At 47.5% G+C, this 27,473-nt stretch overlaps 1 protein-coding gene across 1 annotated transcript in view; it reads right to left on the bottom strand.

The window, feature by feature from the left end:
- Window positions 1-27,473, bottom strand: part of MARCHF6 (membrane associated ring-CH-type finger 6) — a 1,360,950-nt gene that overhangs the window by 1,210,955 nt on the left and 122,522 nt on the right. The window contains exon 5 of the mRNA XM_078687648.1: window positions 3,350-3,422. Within this exon, the coding sequence (XP_078543774.1) occupies window positions 3,350-3,422 (73 nt within the window). The remainder of the gene's footprint in view (window positions 1-3,349; window positions 3,423-27,473) is intronic.

Here is a 27,473-nt window from a genome sequence, read left to right as displayed (position 1 = left end):
ACAGGACAATTCTTTTTCCAACTGACTCCATCTGGGCTGGGAAAAAAACCAAAATATTTTGTATAACAAATTCAAAATCTCACGCCATTTACACAAAATATTACGTATTTAAAATTATTGGTATATTGAATTAAATTCTATATGCATTGTGTGATGGTGGGATGAATATCCATATATTCTAATCCAAAATGTCGCCACCATATATAATACAGTATAAACTCATATTTCTTGTATATGACACAGCAGAGATAGTGACACCTCTCAATAGAAATATAAATAGAGATTCAAGGCTGTGTATTACGAAACAAAGCACACTGTTTGTCTCATCTATTCCAAAATTCAACTTCAAAGCTTGTGTGTTGCTAGTTTATAATATTCTGTAAGACAATATCACAATAGATGTAAGAACAACCACTTATGCCATCAAGTCCAACTCCAATTCACATATCTACTATGTCAAAACAGGTCTATAACCTATCGTTAACCCAGTTATGCAGATTGATCCAAGTAGACTCAGATATTCAAGGTGTATCAAGAGGCAGTTCTTTGTATTTTTATCATGTACGACTGAAATAATATCGAAACACAAAGAAAAGCTTGGAATTATACAAGGCAAACCAAAGTAACACACAAGTATAACATTTAAACCTAGTTTGAGTAGTCTGAAAGTATAAATAAACTCCCTCAAACGTAAGAGTACTCCATGTTCACTCACAAAGGGTGTCCCTGTTTGGCGTAGTAGAGAGGCACCATATTGGTGCAGTTAAGTAGAAACTACCAAAAGAGGAATATTCAGCATAGCAACAGAAGAAAAGGTGTCTCCTTTCTCATACCTACTACATGTTGCTATAGAATGAAAACAAAAAAAAAAACACTGTAACAAGCTCCAGATAGCCCAATAATGGACTAGAATCACCATGTCATGCGAGAACTCCGCATTCGGGCCTGGTAAATTTCATCAAGAAAGGACTAACACAAGAATCACTCAATAGGGGTCAGCTATCTCAAAAGTGCTCAAAACATTAAAAATAAAAGATCAGCTATAACACTACTTTTTAGATGATTGTCCGATCACGATCTGCGAATTGCTAAACTCAAAACAAATATTATCCATGAGTGCAAATATTCATTTTTAACCATTATCTGAATACCCCAGTTATGATGTTTAAATATCCTTTATTGGCAATTTAGGTTATGTAATATGCAGTGTACCTGCATTGATAGAAATTAAATGGGTATAATAAATTTGTGTGCCAATATGTCGATGTGTCACTAAGAATAATCTTCATGGGTCACCCAAAGAATAATGTAATTCATTATCAATATTTAGTCCAAAGTCCACTACTTTTAACTTCATGATCCATAATGCTCAATTTGAGCTCATGGTTTCAATTTCTTGCCAAAGGTAATCTCGCGATTTCACATGACACCTTTTCTTCTGTTGCCGCGCTGAATAGTCTTCTTTTGATAGTTTCTATTTATCTGTACCGATTTGGCACCTATCTACAGTGCCGATCATGAACACCCACTGCGAGTGAATTCTTACATTTTGGTGACTATGTTTAAACTGTCAGACAACTCAATCTAGAATTAATTTTTATATTATGTGTTACCTTGGTTTGCTTTTATAATTCCTAGCTTTTCTTTGTAATTCAATATTGTTTATTTCAGGCATACGCAACATTAAAAAATACAATACACCTTGAATAGGTGAGTCTACTTTATTCAATCTACATAACCGAGCTACCGTAAGGATATAGACCTGTTTTGACACAGTAGGATTATGAAATTAGGTCAGTCTTGGGGGCATAAGGTTGTTCATACATCTATTGTGATATTGTCTTACGGAATATTATAAACTAGCAATACACAAGCTTTGAAAGTTTAATTTTGTAAAAGGTGCGAAACTGTGTGCTTTATTTCATAATACACAATTTTGAATCTATATATATTTCTATTCACATGTGTCACCATCTGTGTTGTGTTATATACAAGAAATATGACCGGATACTGTATTATATATGGAAATCACATTTTGGATTAGAATATATGGATATTTATCCCACCATCACACAATGTAAGTTAACTTTAATTCAATATACCAATAGTTTCAAATAAGTAGTGTTTTGGATAGTCCAGTGATGAAACAGGTGTTAGCTAGTGCTGTGGAAGAATCTGAACATCAAGAATTGCAATTCTAATCTATGGTTATTGATCGACTTCAAGATGTTCAACTATTGACGATTACAACATCAAGAGTGCTTGGGGACTATTTTAATTACATGGACTTTTGTCTCTCCTGAGGAACTTGGGTGCCATTGCCTCCCCCAGAAGCACCCACCCACTATTCAAACCTATTTACATTTGACAAAACATTAATATATCATACAAGATTGTTTGACACCTTGCATGATTTAGGGTCTGTTTAGGGTCAGTGTGCGTCGCAATACAGAGAAACCGATATAGGTTTAGAATCCCACAGATCTGCTTCTTACTTAGAATTAGCAGACTCATGCACATACCTGGTTTTCTCCCAAGAAGAAAAACAAGCATCGGCATGCCAATAGCTCTCACCTATGCGAGAGCTATTGGTTTCGGAGATGTGTTTCAGCTATTATGTAGACCACTGTGGCTTCTGTTCTGAATGGCTAAAAGTTAGTGGGGTGGGGTAACGTTGAATGGGGTAGAATGGAGTGGGGTAGATGTGAATGGGGGAGTTGGGCAGATTAGCATGATAGATTGGGGTGGAGTAGATTGGTGTGGGGTAGATAGAACTAGGGTTGTTCGGGGTAGATTGCAGTAAAGTGGCGTGAATACATTGGGGTAGATTGGAGTGAGCGGGTTAAACTGGGGAAATGGGGTGGGGTAACATGGCTGATTCCATTAACATTCAATGATCATTTATTTACAACATCAAAATTTCAAAGCAGCAAAAATCAGAAGTTGTAGAAAGAGCAAATTCAAAATGTGCTTGCCACTTGCACCAACTAGAGGAAGGACGAGTGGAGTTCTACCTCAATGATCAAATCACTTACCTGTCCCTCCTAACTAAAAGTCTTTGTACGAACAGGTATTAACAATCTAATGATGAGTAAGTGTATTTAGGGTTTTCCACATGTTTTTTATGACTGGGGAAAAGACAGTCAACCACAGTTAAGGTATACTCAACAATATAGACTTATGTTCCCCGTGTATTATGTTGCAACTATTATACTGACTTGTTTGAACATTTTTCATTCTACTCCTCCAAGTTGAAATGAAACTCAATCAGTACCAAAGTTGACAAATATCTCAATTCAATGGGTTTAAGAGCAGCATAACGTTATTCTAAGTGAAAAGAAATACTTACGTTGACAGCATGTCTAACGGCAGTGTTAATAGCGAGCTCACAGAGCCAGTAAACAAGCACTTGTAGATACGACCTGTATATATAACAACAACAAAAAACAGGAAACATAATCAACTAGTAAAAACAATATACCAAAGCAAATCTTTACTAGCTACAATTAAACAAGAGGTACAATCATTAAAGCACTACACCACACATGGCTGAAGTTGAAGTAATTAGGGAGGGAGGGAGGGGGGGGGGGGAGGGAGGGAGCAAGCAAGAAAACAGACTCCAGGGTTAGAAAAATCTACTCACCCGCTAGCATTTGCGAGCCAGATAACAAAATCCTTTGTTAAAACAACATAATCTTGACCCTACCGATACAAAGAATTACAGACCCATAGCTAGCCTCCCATTCCCAGCAAACATTTTCGAAAAGGTCATGAATTCTCAACTATCCACATATATTGAAGAAAACAACCTCCTAAATGACACGCAATTTGGTTTCCGCAAGGGGCATGGAACAGAAACAGCACTTATTAAGACATCAGAGGAGATCAGGACAATACTGGATCAAGGAGGTGCAGCGGTCCTCACACTATTGGATCTCTCAGCGGCATTTGTCACGGTCGACCAGGTCACCCTGATCAACCGTGTCACAAAGATAGGTATAAGGCACACAGCCAGAGCCCTCCTGACCTCCTTCCTCACCAACCACACCCAATCAGTGAGTCTTGGCACTTTCAACTCCCCACAACTCGCCCTCCCATGCGGCGTGCCACAAGGATCCTCACTGAGTCCAACACTATTTAATATCTATGTGTCGGACCTGGCCAGAGTCATCAAAGCACACAGGATGGGCCTTACCTCTTACGCCGACACATAATTGGTGCTTGCGGTGCACAATGATGGAGGGGCAGTAGCAGCCAATTTCCAGGAAGGTATGTTGGCCATCAGCATATGGATGGCCAATAATTGCTTAAAACTTAACTCTGAAAAAACAGAGGTAATGATCTTTGGTAAATTGCGGACTGGCTGGTCCCCCTCCTGGTGGCCGTCCAATTTGGGACCCCCTCCACTCCCGGTTTCTAAGGTCAGGAATCTGGGCATCATATTTGACGACAAGCTGTCCTTCATACCTCATGTCAACTCTGTGGTCTCATCCTCATTCCACAAACTTAGAATGATAAAAAAAGATCTTACCTTTCCTCCCACTCAGTGCTGGAAAGACCCTAGTGAGTACTTTGGTCATGTCTACCATCGACTACTGTAACGGTCTCTTCATAAATGCACAGAGCAAAATCATCAACAAACTTCAGCTGGTCCAGAATTCGGCATCCAGAATCTTATCAGGAACCCCCAAGTTTAAATCCATCTCAAACATACTCAAGACAGTATCACTGGCTCCCACTAAAAAAAACGCATTAAATTCAAGGCCCTCTGCATCGCTTATAAAGCATTGCGCAATTCTGGACTGTTGTTATTGAAGGAAGCCCTTGGTGCTTACATCCCTAACAGGTCTCTACGGTCATCCACAGCAAACCTGCTAAGGGTTCTCCGCACAAAGACAGCATCATGGGGTGACAAACGATTCACTGTCGCCACAGCCAAGCTATGGAACTCTCTTTTTGTCTTCAGAAAAATGGCAAAAACATGGCTATTCAGCCAATAGTCTACAATCTCTGGTTCTTGTTAGCTGTCCTTAGCGCCAAGACACCCACGGGTATTTGCGCGCTCTACAAATTGTATAAAATAAAAATTTTAAATAAATAAATTAGGGCAAGATATTTTTAGGTCCTACCGCCCTTTCTGGCAAGTAGGAAGACAAACTGACCTTTGACCTCTGCCTCTGAAAGCAGCGCAATTGTGATTTTTTTTTCGTTCAGAAATGCCTTTTTGTGAGGTGGTGTGCCTGGGGCACCAGTCTAGTGGTTTCATGGTCTTCTCAACACATGCAAAATGCCAGAGAGGAACAGTGCATATGTCACTCTCAGCTGTGAAGCTAAGAAGTGTGCTTAACACAGAACCAGTGATAGAGCCTGTTACTTCCAGACAGTAGTTATTGGCTCTGAGTTGGCCATTGGTAGATTTGAATGTTTCAAATTTTCTAGCTTTCGGTCACGAACAAGGGATTTGATAGTGAAGTTTGCTCAGAACACTGTTTCTACAATCTTTTATGATGATAAACCATTTGCCAAAATGGTCCCACTGGCATGTTGCTTTGCCAACTTTGATGCCTTAGGAAGCAAGCCAGTCTATGAACCTGTAGACTTCTGATGTGGAGCAAGACCACTGAAATTGCTCTCCCTCCCTCGCAGCTCCGCCATTAAGTGAGGCCTTCCCCCGAGCCCCTGCACTCTCGAGTGTTGGTGTTCGAGGCCCTCCTCCACCCGTAGTTTTTACCTGCGCCTCATCGCTGGTGGTCCAGTGGACCGGTCTCCTTTCTCTTGCTCTGCTTTTTCTCTCCTTTTTCAGTCGTTTATCCCCTCATTTCTATCTCCCCCTTTTACTCTCCTTATGTGTCTTTCCTCCGTTTTCACTCATTTTCCCCTCATTTCAAGCTCCCCCTTCACTCTCCTTCTGGGTCTTTCATCCGTTTTCACTAATTTTCCCCTCATCCCATTTGCACTTTTCCTCTCTTTTTGCCTTTTTCCTTTTGCCTTTTTCCGCCCGTTTTTCGCTGCCGGAGACCAGCCTAAACCCGCTCCCCTCCCCGCTCCCGCCTCACAGCTGTCCAGCCCTCCCAACCCCTACATAATGGCGGACACAGTGCGGCCGCGCCAAAGGCAAGCCTATCGGCACCCGTCCGCAACCAGCGCCAGGAACCCTGAATCTCCACACCGCCAACGCTATGACCCAGCGGCACTCCACGCTCTCAACCCAGGCCGCAACAACAACTGCAAGCTAGCATCACCAGCCGACACCCACGGACCCTTCAGCTGTCACCGCTGCCGGCACACCTGCAGCACCGCCAAGACCCCGGACCCAGCGCAACCCGCCCGCAAGAACACAACCAAACCGAAGACCCAGTAATGCATCCTCCTCAACGTCCGATCCCTCCACAAACACGCCACCGAAATCTGGGACCTCCCCAACAGCACCAATCCGGACATAGCATTCATAACCGAAAACTGGACCAACACCATCTCAGGACCCAAGAATACAAGATCTCCAGGAAGGACCGCCCCACCTGCCCAGGAGGAGGAATCGCCATCGTCCACAAATCCACCCTCCGCTTAAGCAGACTCCCCGACGAGCCCACAGACCTGATGGAACACCTTCACTTCAAAATACTGGCCAGCCCTACCTCCACCCTCCGAGAAACCCTCATCTACCACCCCCTGGACCCCGCGGACTTTTCACCAACCCCATCATGGACATCATCTCCCCACATGCCATCGCTTCCACCAACTACACCCTACTGAGACCTCAACTTCCACCTCGACAACCAACTGGACCCTAGCACCACATCCCTCCTGGACAAACTCCACAACACTGGGCTCCGCCAGATCGTGACCGAACCCACGCACTCAGCAGGACACACCCTCGAACCCCCTCTTCACAACAGGAAACTCCTTCACCTTCAGCCACAACACCGATCTCCTGTGGACTGACCACCAATGCGTCCTTTTCACCTTCAGAACACCCACCATCCACAGACACCAGCACCTGCTCCCACGAAGAAACTGGACCAGAATCACCAACTACCAGCTAACCTCATCACTCAGCAACTCCACCCCAACCATCGCGGAAAACGACCCCAAAATCGCAGCCCAAACCCTGCACAGGTGGATCTCAGACAGTGTCAACACCATAGCCCACCTCAAGAAAAACAACACCCCCCCACGCCAAGAAAGCTAAATGGTTTACCACCGAACTTCGAGAGTCCAGACAGGCTTGCCGCCGAATCAAAAAGGCTTGGAGGAACACCAAATCCACAGAAGCACACAACAACTTCAGAGCCGCCCACCAAAGACCACCACCAAGTCATCAGAAAAACGAGGGAAAAAGCGATTGAAGACAGAATCTCCACTCATGCACACAACAGCAAAGAGCTCTTCAACATCATCAAGGAGTTCGCCCAACCCACTAGCGAGTCCACCAACATCCGTCCCTGACAGGACCTCTGCAACAAACTCATCACCATTTTCCACCACAAAATAAAAACCATCTACGACAACTTTGATGGAGACAACCAACACACTGAACCCTCACCAACCAACCAGACACCCTGAAGCCAGCGATCGACAACTGGACAGCCCTCACCACCAAGGACACACTGAAGACGATGAAGTCAATCCACTCTGGGGCCCCCACGGACCCCTGCCCCCACCACATTTTCAACAGAGCCGCCGACACCATCGCACCCATGCTCTGCCACACTAACAACCGCCTCCTTCCCCAAAGACTGGAAGCACGCCAAGATCCACCCCCTCCTGAAGAAACCCTTGGTGGACCCCACCGACCTCAAAACCTACAGACCCATCTCCCTGCTCCAGTTCTCAGCGAAAGTCATTGAGAAAGCCATCAACAGCCAACTGGCAACATTTATCGAAGAGCACAACATCCTCGACTCCTCCCAATCCGGCTTCAGAAAAAACCACAGTACGGAAACCACCCTCCTCGCCGCAACAGACGACATCCGCACTCTACTGGACAAAGGAGAAACAGGAGCCCTCATCCTCCTCGACCGTTCAGCCGCGTTCGACACAGTCTCTCACCGCACCCTAATACACAGACTCCACGACGCAGGGATCCAAGAAAAGGCCCTCGACTGGATCTGCTCCTTCCTCTCCAGCAGAACGCAGCGGGTCAGACTCCCCCCTACCATGTTCCCCAGGGGTCCTCCCTAAGCTCTTCAATGTCTACATGGCTCAGCTTGCACCCACCATCAGAACCTACGGACTCAACATTGTTGCATACGCAGATGACACCCAACTCATCCGCTCCCTATCTAACGAACCCAACACCGCCAGACACAACTTTCGAGAAGGCATGAAAGCCATCGCCAAATGGATGAAAAACAGCTGCCTACAACTAAACACCAACAAAACAGAAGTACTCCTCATGGGCCCAACTCCCGACGCCTGGAACGGCACCTGGTGGCCCCCCGCCTTCGGAAGCCCACCCACCCACACGGACCACGCACGCAACGTGGGAATCATCCTGGACTTGGAGCTCAAAATAGACCGCCAGAACAACTTCAAGATGCACACCCTTGCTCACAAATCCCTCCACAACACCGGACCAGCAAACCTCAACAGCCAATTCAAATTCCACGCACCCCAAAGGACCCTGCAATCAGCCCAGCTCTCCTACGCCGTGGTCCCCCGCACCAGAAAGACCAGATCAGGAGGCCGCTCCTTCTCCTTCCTTGCGGCCAGAGCCTGGAACGACCTTCCGCTCCACCTCAGACAGACAACATCGCTCCCCATCTTCGCAAGAAACCTCAAAACTTGGCTCTTCGACAGACCCCCTGCTTGATGGACTGGAACATGTGACCCCCAGCGCCTTGAGACCCTTGACGGAGGAGTAGTCACGCTTAACAAACACCTGATTGATTGATTGACAAGATAGCAAGCTTTAAAGGCATCTTTATTTCTCACAAAGTGAATGAGCAATACAAATTCCTTTAAATCTTGCGGACTTGAAACATTTGCTCACAGAAGTTAAGTGCATTACAGTTAGGTTGAGTACATTTGTTAAGTTACTAGGTCTGCCGGTCTAGTAACAATTTTTTGATTTTTCGAGCACTTGACTCTTATGTAGTGCTAATGAAAAAATGAAAACAAGGTTCCATGAATGAGAGCAGTGGAAGGACAGAACCCAGCCGCCCATCAAAAGGATGGCAAAAACGCTATGCTCCAGTGGACCAGTGGAGAAGCAAATAACAGTAAGGGAAAGCCATGGAATAAGAAGCAAATGAAAGTGACAAGAAAGCTAGCCAATGGTAAGCAGTGGGATAGCCATAAGCACTCAAAGTTTTGGTATGGGGCACAAGGGGTCTTTCACAAACATCAAGCTAAATGCGGTCTGTAGGAAATAACAAAAATGCAAAAACTGACACTAATTTAATCACTGGGTTGAATTGTGAAGCTATTACCTGTAGTTTACTATTGATTTCCTCCATATCTATGCTATTCCTAGAAATATCCTTGATATATTGGGTTGATTAGACATGAACAATTACAGGGTTCTACTTAATGATAATGTGACAGGCAAGTATCAGAATAACATGTGGTGCCTACCACACCCTAAGGATAAATAACATACCCTTCTGTAAAGAGCTCATGATACATGTATGTGGTTCAATTATAAGGCTGTTGTCGTATCACTTGCAGCGACATTCTTGAAGGTGCTATGTTAAACCAATATCCAATAAGACAAATTCTCAATCTAGTTTCTCTCTCCCTACCATCAGTGCTGCGGGGTACAGAGACTGCTAACTACAAAACTCACAGGAGAATAAAAGACCCAATATGCCCAAATTACTCTTCACAAACAAGAGAAACAAGGCTTGAAAACGTCAACCCATTTATTGCAGGCAATGGGAAAAGCCACATGGGTAAACCTCCGCTTGGGACTGCCCTACCATGGTAAGAGTCCAAGAAAGAACAAATTAAACTGCAAAACGTAATTAGTAACCCAGACACCCCAAAACAATGCAGCACTGATGCCACTACTACAGCAACAATGTGAGATAAAAGTTCTCCCTCAATTTATTTAGTTATTACTACTGATGCTGAATACCTTCTTACTAAGCTAAGATGGAGGCTATAGAAACATAGCGAGAAGAGACTACTTGACGCACAACTGCAAAAGAGAAATGATCAAAAAAGCACTGTAGTCCTACGCAATGAGACAGGCCGATTGCTATGCATGCAGCCAGTGCAACTGCAACAATGTGGTCAGCAGATAGATACTCTCCTATCAATGGATTTACAGTCAGCATATCAAGCAGTTACACCCTAGGATGAATACTTTACCCGGAAATAAAGACACCTTCTTGGAAAGACCTGGTTGGGATTTTGCCTGACAAAACCTCTGAGTCTAGTAGTGAATTGACTGGGACAGAGTTATCGGTCATGAAGCTGTCGTGAAGTAACTGAAATGTGAAAAACTACACATGTATTAAAACATGACCCAAAAAAGATTTTCTTTTTTACCCATCATTATTAGTTGGTTTTTTTCCTTGCTTAATACAGTTTGCAGATCAGTATTGCTGACAAATTACACATGTCAAGGCAACATGGTCACATGTCAATCTTCTCCGGGTCTAACAGGAGCTACTGGTTCATTGAGTGTAACAAGAGAAGTTTTTTAAAGAAGAAGCCACATAAGCAGCAGTCTTATTCTAGTCCTTCCAGTCCATCGGCACACCTGCCCCACATGCCACCCTTTATTTTGTGACATCCCAGTTCCTGGGTATTATGACCTTGTATTTCGCAAACCCTGTGCACCAGACACCCGTCCACGTATAAGGACACTACTTGCAATACCCCTTTCCAGTGGAATACCCACACTTGGCCCTGCTGTCTGAGAATCTGTACTTGCGGGCCCATCTATAGAGTGAACAGGAGAGGGAAAAGAGGACACCCCTGATGCGTGCCTCTGCTCACTGGAAAAGAGACCGAAACACATTGCCCTATCTTCACTAGCGCCATAGGTTCCGAATAGAGGAGCCTTATGAGTCTCTAACTTACCATCTGTGCCCATAACTGTTAAGGTCGTAAATATATATCCAGAGACGATGGTGTCAAACACTTTCTCTATGTCCAACACTACGGATGCTGCAACAGGCCATTGGGTAGCCACCATCTAGCACCCGGTGGAGTCTACGTATGTAAGTGTGGTGGACCTGCCCAGTATGAAACCAGTTTGATGTGGATGGACCAGACAAGGAGATGCTCATGCAGCCTCACTGCGATATTCTTGCTAAGTATTGTGTAGTCTGTTCCTAGCATGTACAATGGTCGGTATGACGCCATTTCCGTGGAATCTCTACCTGGTTTTAGGAGTGAGACCAGCAACACCTCACGAAGCATAAGCGGGTGCCGTCCCTCTGCCAGGACGGCCATGTATAGCTCCAACAACCTGGAAACCAGTAGGCATTTAGTAACCTTTAAAATTTGACAGGCAATCCATCCAAACCCGGGGCCTTACTTATGGCAGCTTCACTGGATAGCTCCTCGTATTTCCCGCTCTGTAATGGGAGCGCCCTCAGGAAAGCCAACAATACAGATATTGTTGCAGCACAACTGCCCCGCAGAGATTTCTGCCCTGTTTTCAAGTTCATGGACTTTAGCCGTGAGGCTCTTGATCCTCGCTTCAAGATCCATCACTGTGGGTCGGAGATTGTCCAGAGAGCCTTCATCCCGTCGTCCTATTCGGAACACTTGTACAGACCTCTGTTTGCCAGCTCCTCTCAAACTGCAGGAGTTCAGGACGAGTAGGCGAGGGGGCGAATCACATCGGTACTACTGACCTCTGCCTCTATGGACCAGTCTGTCCCCTGGACTTTGATAGGGGGGACGTGTAGGTTTTAACTGAAGTGACCTCAGATAGAAGAAAACCTACACCCGTCATGAGAGGTGCACGCATCATCTCACACAGGCTGCAATGGCAGGCCTGTAGTCAGAGTTGAAGTGGACTCCCATGGATGGCGCAATGCATGCTGCAGCCCATGGGAGACCATGGTGTACCTATGCCCGAGTACCTTAGTACCATATACTGAGGACCTATAAAGGGTACACCGGTAGCTAATTGTGGAGGTACAAAAGTACTCACCAAAGCCATTTTGGGAGAGCGAGTACAGATGCTGGAGTCCTGATTATCAGGATGACAGCAATCTACAGTCAAAACACATGGACACCAGGCAAAAAGTGGAGGTAACCATGAAAGCAGAGCCTACTTTCCTACACAACACCTCTCCAAGCGTAAGGATATGAAACCAACCTTGACCAGTTGAGTCTTCATTTTCTAAGTGGAAACGTCTGGAAAGCCCATTTATTTTCGCATGGTTAATCAGAGGTCTCTGTTCCACTGAAAAGTCCATGCCCTGTAGTAAAATGGAACACCTCAAAAATGTATGGTTTTCACCCTTCGTCTGTTTGAGCCATAAGAGGGGCTTATGGTCTGTCTGAACAGTAAAGTGAGTACCAAACATGCATGGCATCAACTTCTTCAAGGCCCAGACCACAGTGAAGACAATCTATGGTTTGGAGTAGTAAGGACTTTGCAGAACTACTGTAGCGCACATGGCCTGCTTAAGGTCTACAAATGCCTTCTAGCAGCTAACTGTCCACTGAAACTTCTTAGGTATTTTCTTGGAGGGGAGATTAAGGGGTGTCCCTATGGACCCAAAACCTTTAACAAATCCTCTGCCATACCCAGTCAGGTCCAGGAAAGTTCTGACCAGTGTCTGGGCAGTGGGAACAATACAGTCCATGATGGTCGGAATTGTGCTCTCCAATAGTTGAACCTGGCCTCCACCTACAAGGTGGCCCAAGTACACAACCTTGCTCTGCCCTATATGGCACTTACTGGACTTGATAGTGAGGCCTGCCTTTTGCAGGGCCTCGAGTACATTTCTGAAGTTGACCAGGTGATCCTCCCAGGTGGAGCTAAAGACCGCTATATCACCTAGATATGCTGCACTATAGGTTTCCAGACCCGTTAAGACTTTGTTCACCGGCCTCTAAAATGTGGCAGGTGCGTTTCTCAAACCAAAAGACATCACAAATTGATAATGCCCACTGGGGGTTGAAATGCTGTCTTTGGCTTGGCATCCTCAGCTAGTCTGATTTGCCAGTAGCCAGCAGTCATTTCAAATGTACTCAGAAACATGACTGAGGCAATAAGTTCATCTACCCTTTTAATAGGGTGGGCAGCCGTCCTAGTGACTGCCTTGAGGCCTTGGTAGTCAACACAGAACCTCATCTCTCTCTTACCATCCTGGATGTGAGGTTCCGGCACAAGGACTACAGGGCTAGCCCAAGGGCTATCTGAAGGCTCAAAACTCCCCAATTCCAGCATCTTTTGGACCTCTGTCCTAATGTAATCTCAGACATGGTCAGGCGGTCTGTAAATTGTAGTCTTCACAGGCAGGTTGTAATCCATGTCCATTAAATGGGTACACCAGGTGGTCTGACTAGGTGCCAAAGAAAAGAAACCAGGACACTGACTGAGTACTTGTCTGCTATCATCTTGCTTTGATCAGTGAAAATGTCTGCCAAGACTACTCCATCAATGGGGTTCTGTGAGAGGATATCAGGGAGAAGGTCATTCTCTTCCTCCTGTCCCTCCTTAGTAGCCATAAGGAAGCTCATGTCAGCCCAGTTAAGAAAACGTTTCAGGCGGTTCACATGTAGTATCCTGTGGGGACATCTTGGAGTGTCTAGGTAAACTAAGTAGGTGACTTCACCTTTCTTTTCAAGTATGTTGTGTGTGGCACTCCACTTGCCCTGCAGACCCGATGGGCCACAGGCTCCAACATCCAGACTTCTATCCTGGCTGATAAACAGTCAGCACAGCCTTTTGGCCATGCCAAGCATTTTGAGGTTCCTGGCTGGCCTCAAAGTTTTTGCTGACCTTCTTCATGTACTCAGCCATGCGAAAATACAGGCCCAATACATGGTCTATTATGTCCCGTTTAGGCGGTCTGAGAGGTTGCTCCTACCCTTCTTTAACTAGGATTAATAGACCCCTAACTGGATGTCCAAACAGAAGTTTAAATGGGTTGTAGCACAACCCCTCTTAGGAACCTGTCGGTAGGTAAATAGAAGACAAGTTACTAAGACATCTCATTTTCTTCTCAGTTTTTATGGGAGACCCATGATCATAATTTTTCTTTTTTTTATAAAACATTTTTATTGTCATTTCATTAGTCCTTTAAGTAATGATCATACTTTTAAGGCTCTCAATCAATCAATCAATCAATCCATTTGTAGAGCGCACTACTCACCCGTGAGGGTTTCAAGGCGCTGAGGGGAGTCAGTTTGGGGGGATGCTGCTACTGCTCGAACAGCCAGGTCTTGAGAAGTCTTCTGAAGGTCAGCAGGTCCTGGGTCTGTTGCAGGCGGATGGGGAGGGTGTTCCAAGTCTTGGCGGCGAGGTGGGAGAATGATCTGCCGCAGGTGGTCGCTCGTCAGATGTGGGGGACGGTGGCGAGGTCAGAGGAGCGAAGCTGGCGGTTCAGGATGGAGAAGATGAGTCGTTCGTTGAGGTACGCTGGTCCAGCGTTGTGGAGTGCTTTGTGAGCATGGGTGAGGAGCTTGAAGATGATCCTCTTGTTGAGGGGGAGCCAGTGCAGGTCTTTCAGGTGGGCTGTGATGTGGCTGCGGAGGGGGATGTCGAGGATGAGGCGTGCAGAGGGGTTCTGTATGAGTTGTAGTCATTTCTGGAGTTTGGCTAAGGTTTCTGTGTAGAGGGCGTTGCCGTAGTCCGGCCTGCGCGGACGAGGGCCTGGGTGACCGGCCTTCTGGTTCCTGTGGGGATCCATCTGTAGATCTTGCGGAGCATGTGGAGGGTGTTGAAGCAGGAGGAGGAGAGACTGCGTTGACTTGCTGGGTCATAGACAGCGATGAGTCCAGGATGACATCCAGGTTGCGTGTGCTGTCAGTGGGCGTTGGTGCAGCTCTCAGCGCGGCCGGCCACTATGAGTCGTCCCAGGCGGAGAGGGTGGATCCGATGTGGAGTACCTCCGTGTTGTCAGAGTTCAGTTTCAGGAAGCTTTTCTTCATCCATTCAGCGATGGCCTTCATTCCTTCGTTGAGGTTGGTTTTGGCGGTGGCCTTGGTGAGGGAGAGGATCAGTTGGGTGTCGTCGGCATATGAGATGATATTGAGGTTGTGCAATCGGACGATGTTGACGAGCGGTGCCATATAGACGTTGAAGAGTGTTGCACGGAGGGACGATCCTTGGGGTACGCCTCAGATGATCTTGGTGTCTTTAGATCGGAATGGAGGGAGTCGGACACTGGGTTCTGCCGGTGAGGAAGGAGGTGGTCCAGTCCAGGGCTTTGCCGTGGATCCCTGTGTTGTGGAGGCGTGTGCGTAGGGTGTTGTGGCAGACGGTGTTGAAGGCAGCCGAAAGGTCCAGGAGGATGAGGGCCGCGGTTTCTCCGTTGTCCAGCAGGGCCCTGATGTCGTCGGTTGCGGGGATGAGGGCTGTTTCAGTGCTGTGGTTGCTGCAGAATACGGATTGGGACGGGTCCAGGATGTTTTTCTCTTCCAGGATGGAGGTCAGTTGCCTGCTGACAATCTTCTCGATGACTTTCGCCGGGAACGGGAGTAGGGCGGGAAGTTCTTGAGGTCCTTGGGGTCCACCTTGGGTTTCTTGAGTAAGGCGTTGATCTTGGCGTGCTTCCAGCCCTCCGGGAAGGGGGTGGTTTCGAAGGAGTTGTTGATGATCTTGCGGAGATGAGGTGCGATGGTGGAGCTTGCTTTGTTGAAGATGTGGTGCGGGCAGGGGTCTGATGGTGAGCCGGAGTGGTTGGTGTTCATGATTTTGATGGTGTTGTCGTTATTGACATTGGTCCAGGAGAGCAGGGGGTCGGTGTGGCTGGGGGGCGGTGAGTCTGAGGTGTCGGTGGCTGTCGGGGGGCGTGTCTGTTGAAGCTGTCGTGGATGTCAGCGATCTTGCGGTGAAAGAAGGTGGCTAGGGAGTCGCGGAGGTCTTGCGATGACCATATGTCACTGGAGCTGGGGGTTGGATAGTTCCTCCACGATGTTGAAGAGCTCTTTGCTGTTGTGTGCATTGTTGTCGATGCGTTCTTTGAAGGAGGTCCTTTTGGCGGTACGGATGAGTTGGTGGTGTCTGCGGATGGCGCTCTTGTAGGCTGCATTGCTGTCCGGTGTCTGTTCATGGTGCCACTTCTTCTCGAGCCTGCGGCAGGCCAGCTTACATGCCTGGAGGTCAGCGGTGAACAAGGTGGCTTTTCTGTCGGTGCGTCTGTTAGAGGGTTTCTTAATCAAGGCGTGAGTGTTGGCGCAGTCGTCGATCCAATGCCTGAGGTTGCGGGCGGCGGTGTCCGTGTCGGTGGTGTCAATTGGTGGGTTTCGGGCGAGGGTGGTGATTAGCTGGTCTTCGCTCTTGCTGAACCTTTCAACAAGCCCATTGCCCTGTGGATGGTAGAGTGTGGTGAACTTGTAGTTAACACCACACTCTTTCCACATAGCTCTGATGTAGCCAGACATGAAGTTAGTACCTCTGTCTGACAATAACTCCTTAGGAAACCTTACACTGGAAAAGATTCCCAGGAGAGCCCTAGCCACTGCAGGAGCTGTATTAGTCCTAAGGGGAATAGTCTCTGGATATCTAGTGGCATGGTCTACCACCACTAGGATAAAACTATGTCCAGATGCTGTTGGAGGGTTAACCCCTTCCACGCTCATGACGAGCTGGGCTCGTCATGAGGTAGCCTCCTCGCACGCTCATGACGAGCCCAGCTCGTCATGTAAAGTGCGGTTTTAAAAATCTCAGCGTGCGAGCGGAATTCCACCCGCACGCATGCGGTTAAAGGACCTACAAAGTCTATTCCTACCCTGTCAAAGGGAATCCCAACCACAGGTAGTGGGATTAAGGGGGCCTTTGTAGAGCCACCTGAATTACCACTGGCTTGGCAGGTGACACAGGAGCGACAAACCTCCTTGGTGTCTTCAGGCATGTGGGGCCAGTGAAAGTGAGGGACAAGCCTGTCCCAAGTCTTGCTTTGCCCAAGATGTCCTACAAGGGGAATGTTAAGTGATAGGGTCAATAGGGATCCCCTGAACTTCTGAGGTATGACCAACCTCCTAGTGGCATCCGGTTTGGGGTCTCTACTCTCATAATACAGAAACCCATCTTCCCAATATGTCCTATGGGACCCACTGGCATTCCCTGCTTCCTCAGCAGCAGCTTGCTGCCGGAGTTGTTCAAAAGAGGGGCAGGACTTCTGCTCCAGACCCAACTCTTCCCTGGAAGGTCCCTCTACTTCGAGTTCCCCTGCCCTGTCAGGCCTAAGCTCCTCAGGGGCAGTTCCTTCACAGGTACCGAGATCATCTCCCTCAGGAGGCAGATTCTAACTGGAAGTCTCTTAGGAGGATACATCTTTACCCTTAATGCTCCTTCTCTTGGGAGCTGGCTGGTCCAGTTTTTTCACGATCCAGGGCGACTTCATTGTCTAACTGTTTGGCCTGAGCCCTAGTGACAACAAAAATTCTGAAATTACCAGCATTTCTGCATAGGTCCTAAACTCCACTTTAGACTAGGCTGGAGTTTCCAAAACATTACCCAGGTAACATTCTATAGGTAGGTCGGAGGAGACTACAAAACCTTTAGGGCCAGTTACCTTTCCCCAGCTGAGATTGACATCTGCCATGGGATAATCTGACCTGACATTGTTAGCAATGGTCACTTTGTAAACCTGACCAAGTAGAATATGTTCAGGAGATAAAAAGTGTCTCTGCCACCATAGTGACACTGGCACCTGTGTCCCTGTAAGCTTCAACTTCCTGATCATTGATAAGATGCTGTTGTCTATGCTTGTCCAAGGTAGTGGGACTTACAACAAAAGTGGTGTGATCAATGTCACCATCACAGACTAAGATAACCAGAGTGGGTTTTCTGACCAAGCCAGAATCCACTTTAGTACCCAAGGTGAGTCAAGCTATATTCTTGGATGTACTACTGCCACCAGTGCTACTACTAGGGGCACTAGGGGGTTTAGTAGTAGTAAAATTAGTGGTGCTTGACTTGGGGCAACTGGAATCTTTTGACCTATGGCCTTTTTCCTTACATAAAATAGGACCAAGGTTTCTTACCAGAGGAAGAAGAGGATTGGGTCGCCACCCCCAGAGAAAGATTTTTTAGGACCTTCAGAAGACTCTTTTCTTTAGATTTTCACCCACCTTTCTCTTGGGATTTAGAACAATCTTTCTTCTTCTGGTCGCCACCACCATGAGACTTGTTTCACCCTGGTGCAAACCCATTTGTCGGTCTTCTTTCCCAATTCTTGAGGAGAGGTCAGATCTGTGTCCAACAGGTGCTGGTGCAGTTGCGGATTCCGACAGTTATTAAGGATGTACTTCCTCATAAGTTAGTTGTACAGTCCTTCATATTCATGTACCTTATTCCCATCAAGCCAACCTTTCAGAGCCTTAATAGCACTATCAATAAAATCTACCCAATCTTGTGTGTGTGCCATCCTTGTGTCTCTAAACTTAACCATGTGTTGCGGTTAACCAAAACCCATCTATGAGTGCACTCCCTCAAGACTGTAATTATTTGCATCTTCTTCCCTCACAGTTACGAGTTAGTCTCCATCTTTATTGGTAAAGGAGAGCCACAGAATAGCTGCCCATTGCCCACGAGGAACCATATGTTTCTTACAGGCCCTCTGTAGAACAATTATCCACTTATAGATGTTATCACCTTTCTGGTAAGGAGGGACTATCCTGCTCAAGCTCTCAGTATCAAAGGAGCGTTCCCCGACCCTAGGTTAATCAGTGCTGCCACCATGAGATTCTAATCCCAAATTCTTCCTAGCTCGCTCAACTTCTAGGGTCTCCTTATCTAGGGCCAACTGTTCTTTCTCGATCCGGAGCTTGGCTCTCTAAAGATTGAAAAGGAGGTATTACCTTTCGAAAAGAGTCATCACTCTTGCTAGAGATGGAAGTCCCTATTGAAGTGGCAGAAGAGGACCTCCCTTGACCTCTGTACACTTGCAGGAGGAATAAAGGTGGCCCTACCTGTAGGGCTTCTTGTGTCACTAATACTACTCCCTGGGGTCCCAGAGTTCCATGGCACTCTACTGTACACCACTTTGCTCTATGCCACTCCACTCTATGCCACTTCAATGTACGTTACTACACTATGCTATTTCACTGAACAATACTCTACTCCACTCCACTCTGGGCTGTTCCACTATATGGTACTCCACCCTACATCACTCCACTATACACTACTACACTCAACATTATTGCACTCTACACAACTTCACTCTACGTTACACCAATCTATGCCAATCCTCTCTGTGGCACAACACTGTACGCTATGTCACTCTACGCTACTACACTATGTCCCTGCAACGTATGCCACTACACTATACACCATTACACTGTATGCCACTATAGTCTACCGCACTACCCTCTACCCCGCTCCACTTTACAACACTCCACTCAATGGTATTACACTGTACACCACTCCACTCTTCGCCATTCAACTGTAGGTCACTCCAATGTATGCAATTCTAGTCTTTGCCACTCCTCTGTATGCCACTGCATTCTATGCTATACCATGGATTGCTACTACATTGTACCTCACTCCATTTTACCCCTCTCTGCTGTATGCCACTGCACTCAACAACACTCCAGTCAATGTCACTTCACTCTACGCTATTTCAGTCTGCCACTCACACTATGCCACTCAATTGTACTCCACTTCAGTTTAAACCTTCCACTGAATGCCACTCCATTTTACGCCACTCAACTCCACTCAACGCTACACCACTGTATGCCATTGCACTGTAACTCACTCAAATCTACATCCCTCCGGTATACTCCATTCTACTGTATGCCTTTCTACTCTGTGCCACTCCACTCCACCACATGCTATACCACTGCACTCTACCACACTCCACTGTATCCCACTATACTCTACACCACTCAACTGTACGCTATTCCACTGTACGCCACTCCACGCCACTACACTCTATGCTATGCCAATCCTTCAAATTTGTGATAGGTGCGAGTGAGGGGTCTTCAAATTCCTCCTGAACATGCTCATCTAGCCACAATACAAGACAGGTCTCCGAACCCAGATTCTGGGCTCATTTTTCACATGCTCAGAAGCAGTCATGGGTGTTGGACACCCCGTGTTCTTCTTCTGGAGCATCACCACCCATACCGAAGTTGTTCTGCTCATCTGACCTATCAGGATTTTGCAGGTCATCCTTCAAGATCATCTCTAAAAGCTGCTCTTTGGTAGGGTTGCTACCAGTCTTACGTTTTTTAGCTGAACACACGGTCCCAGGTTCCTCGAACCTAAGACTACTGTATCTAGAGGGCTCAGCCCGACTGGACTCACCAACCTGAGACATGGTACTAGGTGTAGTGTGGTGTAGTGCACCTACTTACCATAGTGATCCTAAACTTCCAAAGATTAGAGAAAGGGTTGTGCTAAGACCCTTGAAAGCCAATCCAAAAAGTTCAGTAGACTTACTTGATAAAAGTATTTTGTATGTGTCTAGCTAGTGATGGTTAGGTCTCGCGACCTATCAATGCGCATGCGCATTGAGCGGAGCGAGATATAAAGGGGCTTAAACAGAGCTTACCGAGATCGGGCGATTCCATGCAGTGCCCGTGAAAGCTCGCTCAATGCGCATGTGCATTGCCATAAAAAGCGCGTGCACAAACACCAGCCCCCCTCCCACAGTCATCCCCCAGCGTGCGCTGTGCCAACAAACCTTTGAAGTGAAGCTTAGCTTCACTTCAAAGGTATCCGCTACCCCAGCCCCCTGCTTCACACGTTTCTCGCATTTCTCAATCTCCTCCCTCCCTCGCCTCCCTCGCCCTTCAGCGTGCCTTCAGCCTCCATCCTTTCTTTCCCTCTTCCTTGTTTGGCCTTGGTACTTAGAATCCTTCAACTTCCAACACTCTCTTTCTCACCCTTCAGTTATGAGCTAAATCGTATTTTGGTTGCCACCGTCTTAGTGAAAGAAAACGGTTTGTTGCTGTGTGCGTGCACGGAAGGCTTTCACGGCCGGCCGTGCTTTCAGTTTCACGGCCGGCCGTGTCTCCTTATTTATTATTTACTGCCTCTTCCTCATGCTATTCACACACTTGCATACAATGCATTTAAACTATAAGCCTTTTTTTTGTAAAAATATCTGCTCCTTTAATGAAAAAATGATTTTGTATACAGCGTTAATGTTATTTCTTTTTTAAAACGAAACAGTTCATAAAATCTTCTTACAGAAGAGATGCACCTTCGGATTTAGTGCTCTCTTGTAAGTGAGCTCCAGAGCTGGTCTTTTAATATCATGATCTTAGAGGCTCCATATTGTTTTGGTGTATCCTATGTTACTTCATTATTTTAGTGTCTGTTATTGTGCAGGCTGTGTAGCATGTGCATTAGCCTACTGAACTGCTGCACAATTAATGATTTTGGAGCTCAGCTTCTGTGTCTGCTTCTTATCCTCGATTCGCATTAGTAGAAGGCCTTGGTTATGAATTAAAAGGACGTCAGAAGTATAGTGTTCACCAATCTCTACACTTAGTTAGGAATTACGAAAACAAGCATTAGCATAGCCAATAGGTCTCGGCCTTGGGACCTTATAAGTCTTTAGCCATGCAACAGTCAATGTTGTTGCACCAAGGATATTGTGCAGCATAACTAAATACTTACAAGGTCTCAAAAGCGAGACCTATTGGCTATGCCAATGCTTGTTTTTCATGTAACCTTCACTTAAGTGGTAAAACAGTGCAGGCTTTAATCCCAACCGCTGCACACCAATGTAGGAGGCTGGTTTAGTATATGGTGCACACTTAAAAGAGGAATGCACCTTGCACTTATCCAGGCAACCCATATGGTGATTTTAGTGGTCTTTGAAAACCTTAGACTCTCAAAGTGGTTTCTTGAAGGAGTATAAAGCAGCTTGTTTTACCACATTTAATCGACAGTGTAGATTAGTTGAAAAAGAACCATAGAGGGTTTATAAAAATAAGTCTATTTATTATACAACACAAACACTAACACATTGGTATATCACTTTTACACACGAAAATACTCAAAGGAAATCAGGTAAGTAGCACAAATATACACTGGCCTCGAGGGGGAGACCAAACCATATACTAAAGAAGTGGAATGCAAACTGAAAGGGAGAATGGTACTTGGAGCAAAGGACTCAGTGGTGCTGGGAGAACCAGTAACCACCCGAAGTAAGTACCCCAAAACCCCACAGAGGCTGTGTTCAGAGTGGAAACACAGATGCATGCCCAATCGAAGTCAATGGAGACGTCACAGTTGCAGTTTTAAAGAAAATGGACCCTTCCCGGAGGACCCCAAAGAAACTCTTTGGAGGAGAGAAGTTTTAAGAGCTGCTGAAACCGTGGATGCCACAGGAATCCGGTTACCTGCACCAGGGAAGCCAGGTGAATAGGGGTGAAGTGACATCGAAACCTCCAGTAGACTACTATGGAAGACTGGAGTAAAGGCCTCTGGAGAAGTAAGTCTCTGAAGATGTAGGTGGAATCCAAGGATGGATTCTTGAAGAGGAGAACCTGCAAGCAAAGGGGACAGAGGCTACGCTACTCAGAGGTGACCAGGAGGAACGGAAGCACATTTGCCCCCCCCCCCCCCCGGCAGTGTGCTCAGGAGAGTTGACAAATACCTTGTCGCTGCAGCAGTGAGGGCCAGTCAACGATGAGGAAGACCAGGAGCCGTGCACAAGCTGTCACACATTGGATGTTGGTGTTTGGCCGGAGCACCAACAAGGCTTGGTAGCCGCAACTGGAGTTGAAGACAACAAGGTGCAATCGTTGGGACCAGTAAGGATCACGAGACTCACCAAGTACAGGAGTGTCAGATAAGGGCCAGAACATGCAGGGGAGCCCACCAAAGCAAGAGATGACCCTCAAGAGGACCCACAGGCCAAAGGCACAGGAGCCGCGATCGGACCTTAGACAGCTCACCAAAGATGGAGGTCCACAGTGCAAGGGATGCAGTGAGGATGTTCTTCAAGGGATGAGGTGCAGGAGGCCGGAGCTTCTTGTAGCCCGAATGTCTCTGGAGTGCAGAGACAACAAGCTTTGGCAACGGTGCACAGGGGTTCAGTCCCAGCGGACCTGAAAAGGGATTCTGTCCTCTAAATTGCACAGAAGACAGGTCAGGCCTCTAGAGAGTCACATAACCACCACCTGTGTTGCAGAGCCTCGAGAAGTCCGCAGGACGACAGGAGAAGCAAACTGGTCAGCTTGTCGCAGTGCGTGCAGGTGCAGAAGCGTGACTTTTTCACTCCAAGGGAGATTTCTTTGGATGTCCTGATGCCCAAAGGTCTTCTTGAGAACCTGAGTGAAGCACAGACAAAGCAAAAGAATTTAAGAGAAGTGAGTCCAGGAGCAGCAGGAGTCCTCCTTGAAGCAGTCTCCGTTCAAGTCGAAGTCCAAGTGTGCGATCGGTCGAAGAGTGTCTTGGTTTCAGAGAGGAGTCTTGTTCCACAATGAATCAGAGGACCCACCCACGGGGGAGCCCTCAAATACCAAAGGAAAGGGTTGGAACTACTCAGGGGTCCCTCACAGAGTAGGGGCTGGACAGAGGGGAGGATACTCCCCTGTCCTTTGTACAATGTAGTGCCAGAGCGGGAACCAGGGGTTCCTAACCTGGCTCAAACCGGAGTATGCAAGGAGGGCACCCAATATGCCCTTCAATGCAGACTGGTAGGGCTGAAAAGCGCCCCTAGCCCAAAAGACTAAGACCTGTCTGGTAAGCGGTCACACCTCCATGTGAAAGGAAACCTATTGTTCTACCTTTCCTTGCTCGAGCTCAACTCAGCAGAAGGAGGGCAGGGCAGTGTCTGTGGTCAGCAGCAGCACAAGCTTGATGGCAGACCCTGAAAAGCTGTAACAGGATTACTGGGGGGCTCCCCTAAGGGGACCCCCAGTACATGGGATCATACCTCCAACACCAGAATCAGTGTTGGGGTATGATTCCAACATGTCTGATAACAAACCTGTTTGATACCAAACATGGTTCAGCACAGTCATTACATTGTTAGACATCTCATACTGACTGATGTCCACTAAATATCTTAAATAGGCTGCACTTACAAAGCCTGGGAATCAACTCTGGCATTTGTAGTGGTGAACTGCTCATGCAGGGGCACCCTCACACTTCTAACCAAGCACCCTATTCAGAGGACTGTAGGGCCTTCCATAGGGGTGACGAATAGGTTTTAATTGCAGTGACCGCAGATATAAGGAAACTTATATCGGTTGTGAGACGTGCAAGCACCATCTTACAAAGGCTACAATGGCAGACCTGTAGTCAGAGTTGAAGCGGACTCCCATGGGTGGCACAATACATGCTGCAGCCCATGGGAGACCCCTGGTGTACCTATGCCCTGGGATACTTACTACCATAAACTGGGGACTTATAAGGGTACACCAATAGCCAATTGTGGAAGCACAAAAGTACTTACCAAAGGCATTCTGGTAGAAAGAGCACAGATTCTGCGGTCCTGATTAACAGGATCCCAGTAAACTACAGTCAAAACACACATGACACCAGCCAATAATGGGTGTAACCATGAAAGCAGATCCTTATTTCCTACAGGTAGGTAGTGGTAAAGGGTGATAAGGGCAATACAATTTTAGAGTTTAAGGATGGGTAGAAGTAAAGGGTGGTAAGGGTAAATTTAGCATTTAGGGTGGGTAATGGTACAGGGTGGTAAGGGTCATTTTAGGGCTTAAGAGTGGCATGGGTAAATTTAAGAGTGCGCAGAGGTAAAGCGTGGGAGGGGTAATGTTAGGGTTTCGGAGGGTAAAGGCAGGCTAGGAGTAAATACCATGTGTGGCAAAGATATGCCTGGTAAACGCATGTGTTGTATTGTCAAACAACCGCTGAAGAGCCGCAAGCCATCTGGGTGCTATCCGCTGGGTGTGCCAGAGGAGTTGACACTGCCACAGCTAGTCTCGCTCCCCCGAATTGGCTGCTGAGATGCACTGGAGATTGACCTGTTTTGCTCTAATTGTGTTACCTCTCTTCTAACTGCTCTCCTGAGTTGGAGGAAAGGAAGGGTCTGGGATGCATCAATGGTGACGGGGAGCCAGAGGATACGACTAACTCTTATGCTTTGTGTGGCTGTGGCATTTTTCGACTTGGCACATGTAGGGGATGTGCTGGATACCAGATGAGATGGAGAGGTCAGATGTATCCTTCTGCTGAGAAATTATGCCTCCTGCTCTATTGGAGTCAACAACCATCACAAAATATCCTTGCAAGACCATCTACATACCATACATGCGGCACCACAGCTGGGGCTAGAGTTATAAATGTCATAGTTTGTAGTGTGTCATATCGTTTTGAGTCTTCTCTCTGATCTCAGATTCTCTGAGAGGATAATGAAAAGAAGAAAGAATGGAAATCTTTCACTAGGTTTTGCAAGAGTCATTCAAAAGATACAGTTGGAAATTAATTTAAGAACTCTGATATGTCACACAGTGAGAGCACCTTAGTTCGATTGATAACCACCCTCAATTCATACTTAAAAGACCACACCAGCCAAATTGAAGCCTCAGTGCACAGTACTGGGATGAAGATGGTTGTACAATGGCTACTGGTTCTCAAATGAGAAATCTGAGGGCCAGGTCACTAGCCTAGACACTAGCAAGTCTACCAAACAGTCATCATCCTCAGGGGTTATAGACAGATCTAACTTATGATATGATGCTGCCCGTTGGATGACACTATGTGTTAGAAAGGCGATCCCGGGGGAGGCAGAAGATGTCTGACTGACCACCCCTAGGTCCACCTCTCCGTCGAGAAGCAGCCGAGCGTTATCGAGAGGCCTCCTGGGTGAGGGTCCTCTCCAAGGATCGTACAGCAGAATAACCACAACACTACAAACGGACACCACACAAGAGGTTAAGTTCTTAAGCTGTATCTGGAATAAAGGTTGCCTGTCCTCAGCGAGGTGTACAGGCAGATCGAGGGATCTGTAGAGTCTCGTAAAAGGAGCGTGGTAGCGGGACAGTCTCAATATGGGTGCAGGAAGGGATACCCTGCGCACAGCTCTCAATCCTCGAGCCGGGGGTTCAGAGAGGCCGAGCCGCGGCAGCGCCAGCAGGCCTCGACAGGTGGTCGGTAACGGAGAGGAGGCCGCGGCAGCGCCAGCAGGCCTCGAGGTGGTTTCGGTGAGGATGGGCCGCGGCAGCGCCAGCAGGCTCTCAAGATGGTTCAGCAAAGGTGGGCCGCGGCAGCGCCAGCAGGCTCTCAAGATGGTTCGGCAAAGGTGGGCCGCGGCAGCGCCAGCAGGCTCTCAAGGTGGTTCAGCAAAGGTGGGCCGCGGCAGCGCCAGCAGGCTCTCAAGATGGTTCAGCAAAGGTGGGCCGCGGCAGCGCCAGCAGGCTCTCAAGATGGTTCAGCAAAGGTGGGCCGCGGCAGCGCCAGCAGGCTCTCAGGGTATCTTCAGGTTACAGGGAAATGAGTTCTTCTGGTGTTGGCCGTGACAGCGTCAGCAGGGCTTTCCAGTCCAGGATACAACTGGCGTCCTACTCCGGGGCTGGCCCAGATATAGGACTGGGGTCCTTTGATATCCGGACCCTCGCGCCTGGGGGCCAGAGGGGCCGGGATGATGGTGTCCAGACACCCAGCAGGGGGGTGGAGCCAGCGCCCAGGGAGGCCGGAGGGCGATCGATACCAGGCGTCCGGGGACGGCTGGAGGGACATCGAAACTCCCCTTCCTCCGGGATCTGTCGAGTGGGTGGATCTTGGTGCCTCGATGTCGGGCTTCGCTGGGGCCTGGGCCGGGGCCAAGGCCACGTGTTCGTGACGTGGTGGGCCCAAGATGGAGTCGGGCGAGGCCTCGTGCTCAGGACATGATGTGCCCAAGATGGAGCCAGGCCGGTAGTGGTGGTCCGGGATGGTAACCAGACCGGCAGTGTTGTGGCGTGCAGGGTCGGGCAGACGGGGCTGCCCGAGGCTCGGTGGAGGGCCGATGTCGGTCTGGGCCCGCCATGCGGGAGGGGTAGGACCACGCCATGAGGCCGGGTCCAACACGAGGGTAGTTTGTAGTGTCCTGAGGGGAGATATTGTAATCCTCCCAAGTGTTGCCATTACTATGGAGGTGGTACATGGGCACCCCATAGCTCAAAGCAGGAGAGTATGGGTTTAGACTCCCTGGGCCTGATTGCATGTGTGTAGACCCTGTGAAAGACATTGGTGGTAGTGAATGGACTGGAGAATGTTGCAGGGACAAGTCTGAAATTTTGGTGGTGGACTGGTGCCTTGGTGTGTCATAATTTCTTCTTGCGTGACAATATGATAGGCTCCTCCAAATCAAGCCTTCTCTTTGTAGAGGTGGCGAGTTTTCCAGTTTGGGGGTTAAAAAAGATTATCCTTTGACCAGGACTTGCTGTAACTTCGAGGATGGGGCCTTCCTGTTTGGAGC

Source organism: Lissotriton helveticus, chromosome 4_1 (assembly GCF_964261635.1).
Source record: "Lissotriton helveticus chromosome 4_1, aLisHel1.1, whole genome shotgun sequence".
In the NCBI taxonomy this organism is placed as follows: domain Eukaryota; kingdom Metazoa; phylum Chordata; class Amphibia; order Caudata; family Salamandridae; genus Lissotriton; species Lissotriton helveticus.
This window is presented reverse-complemented; position numbering and strand designations above follow the sequence as displayed.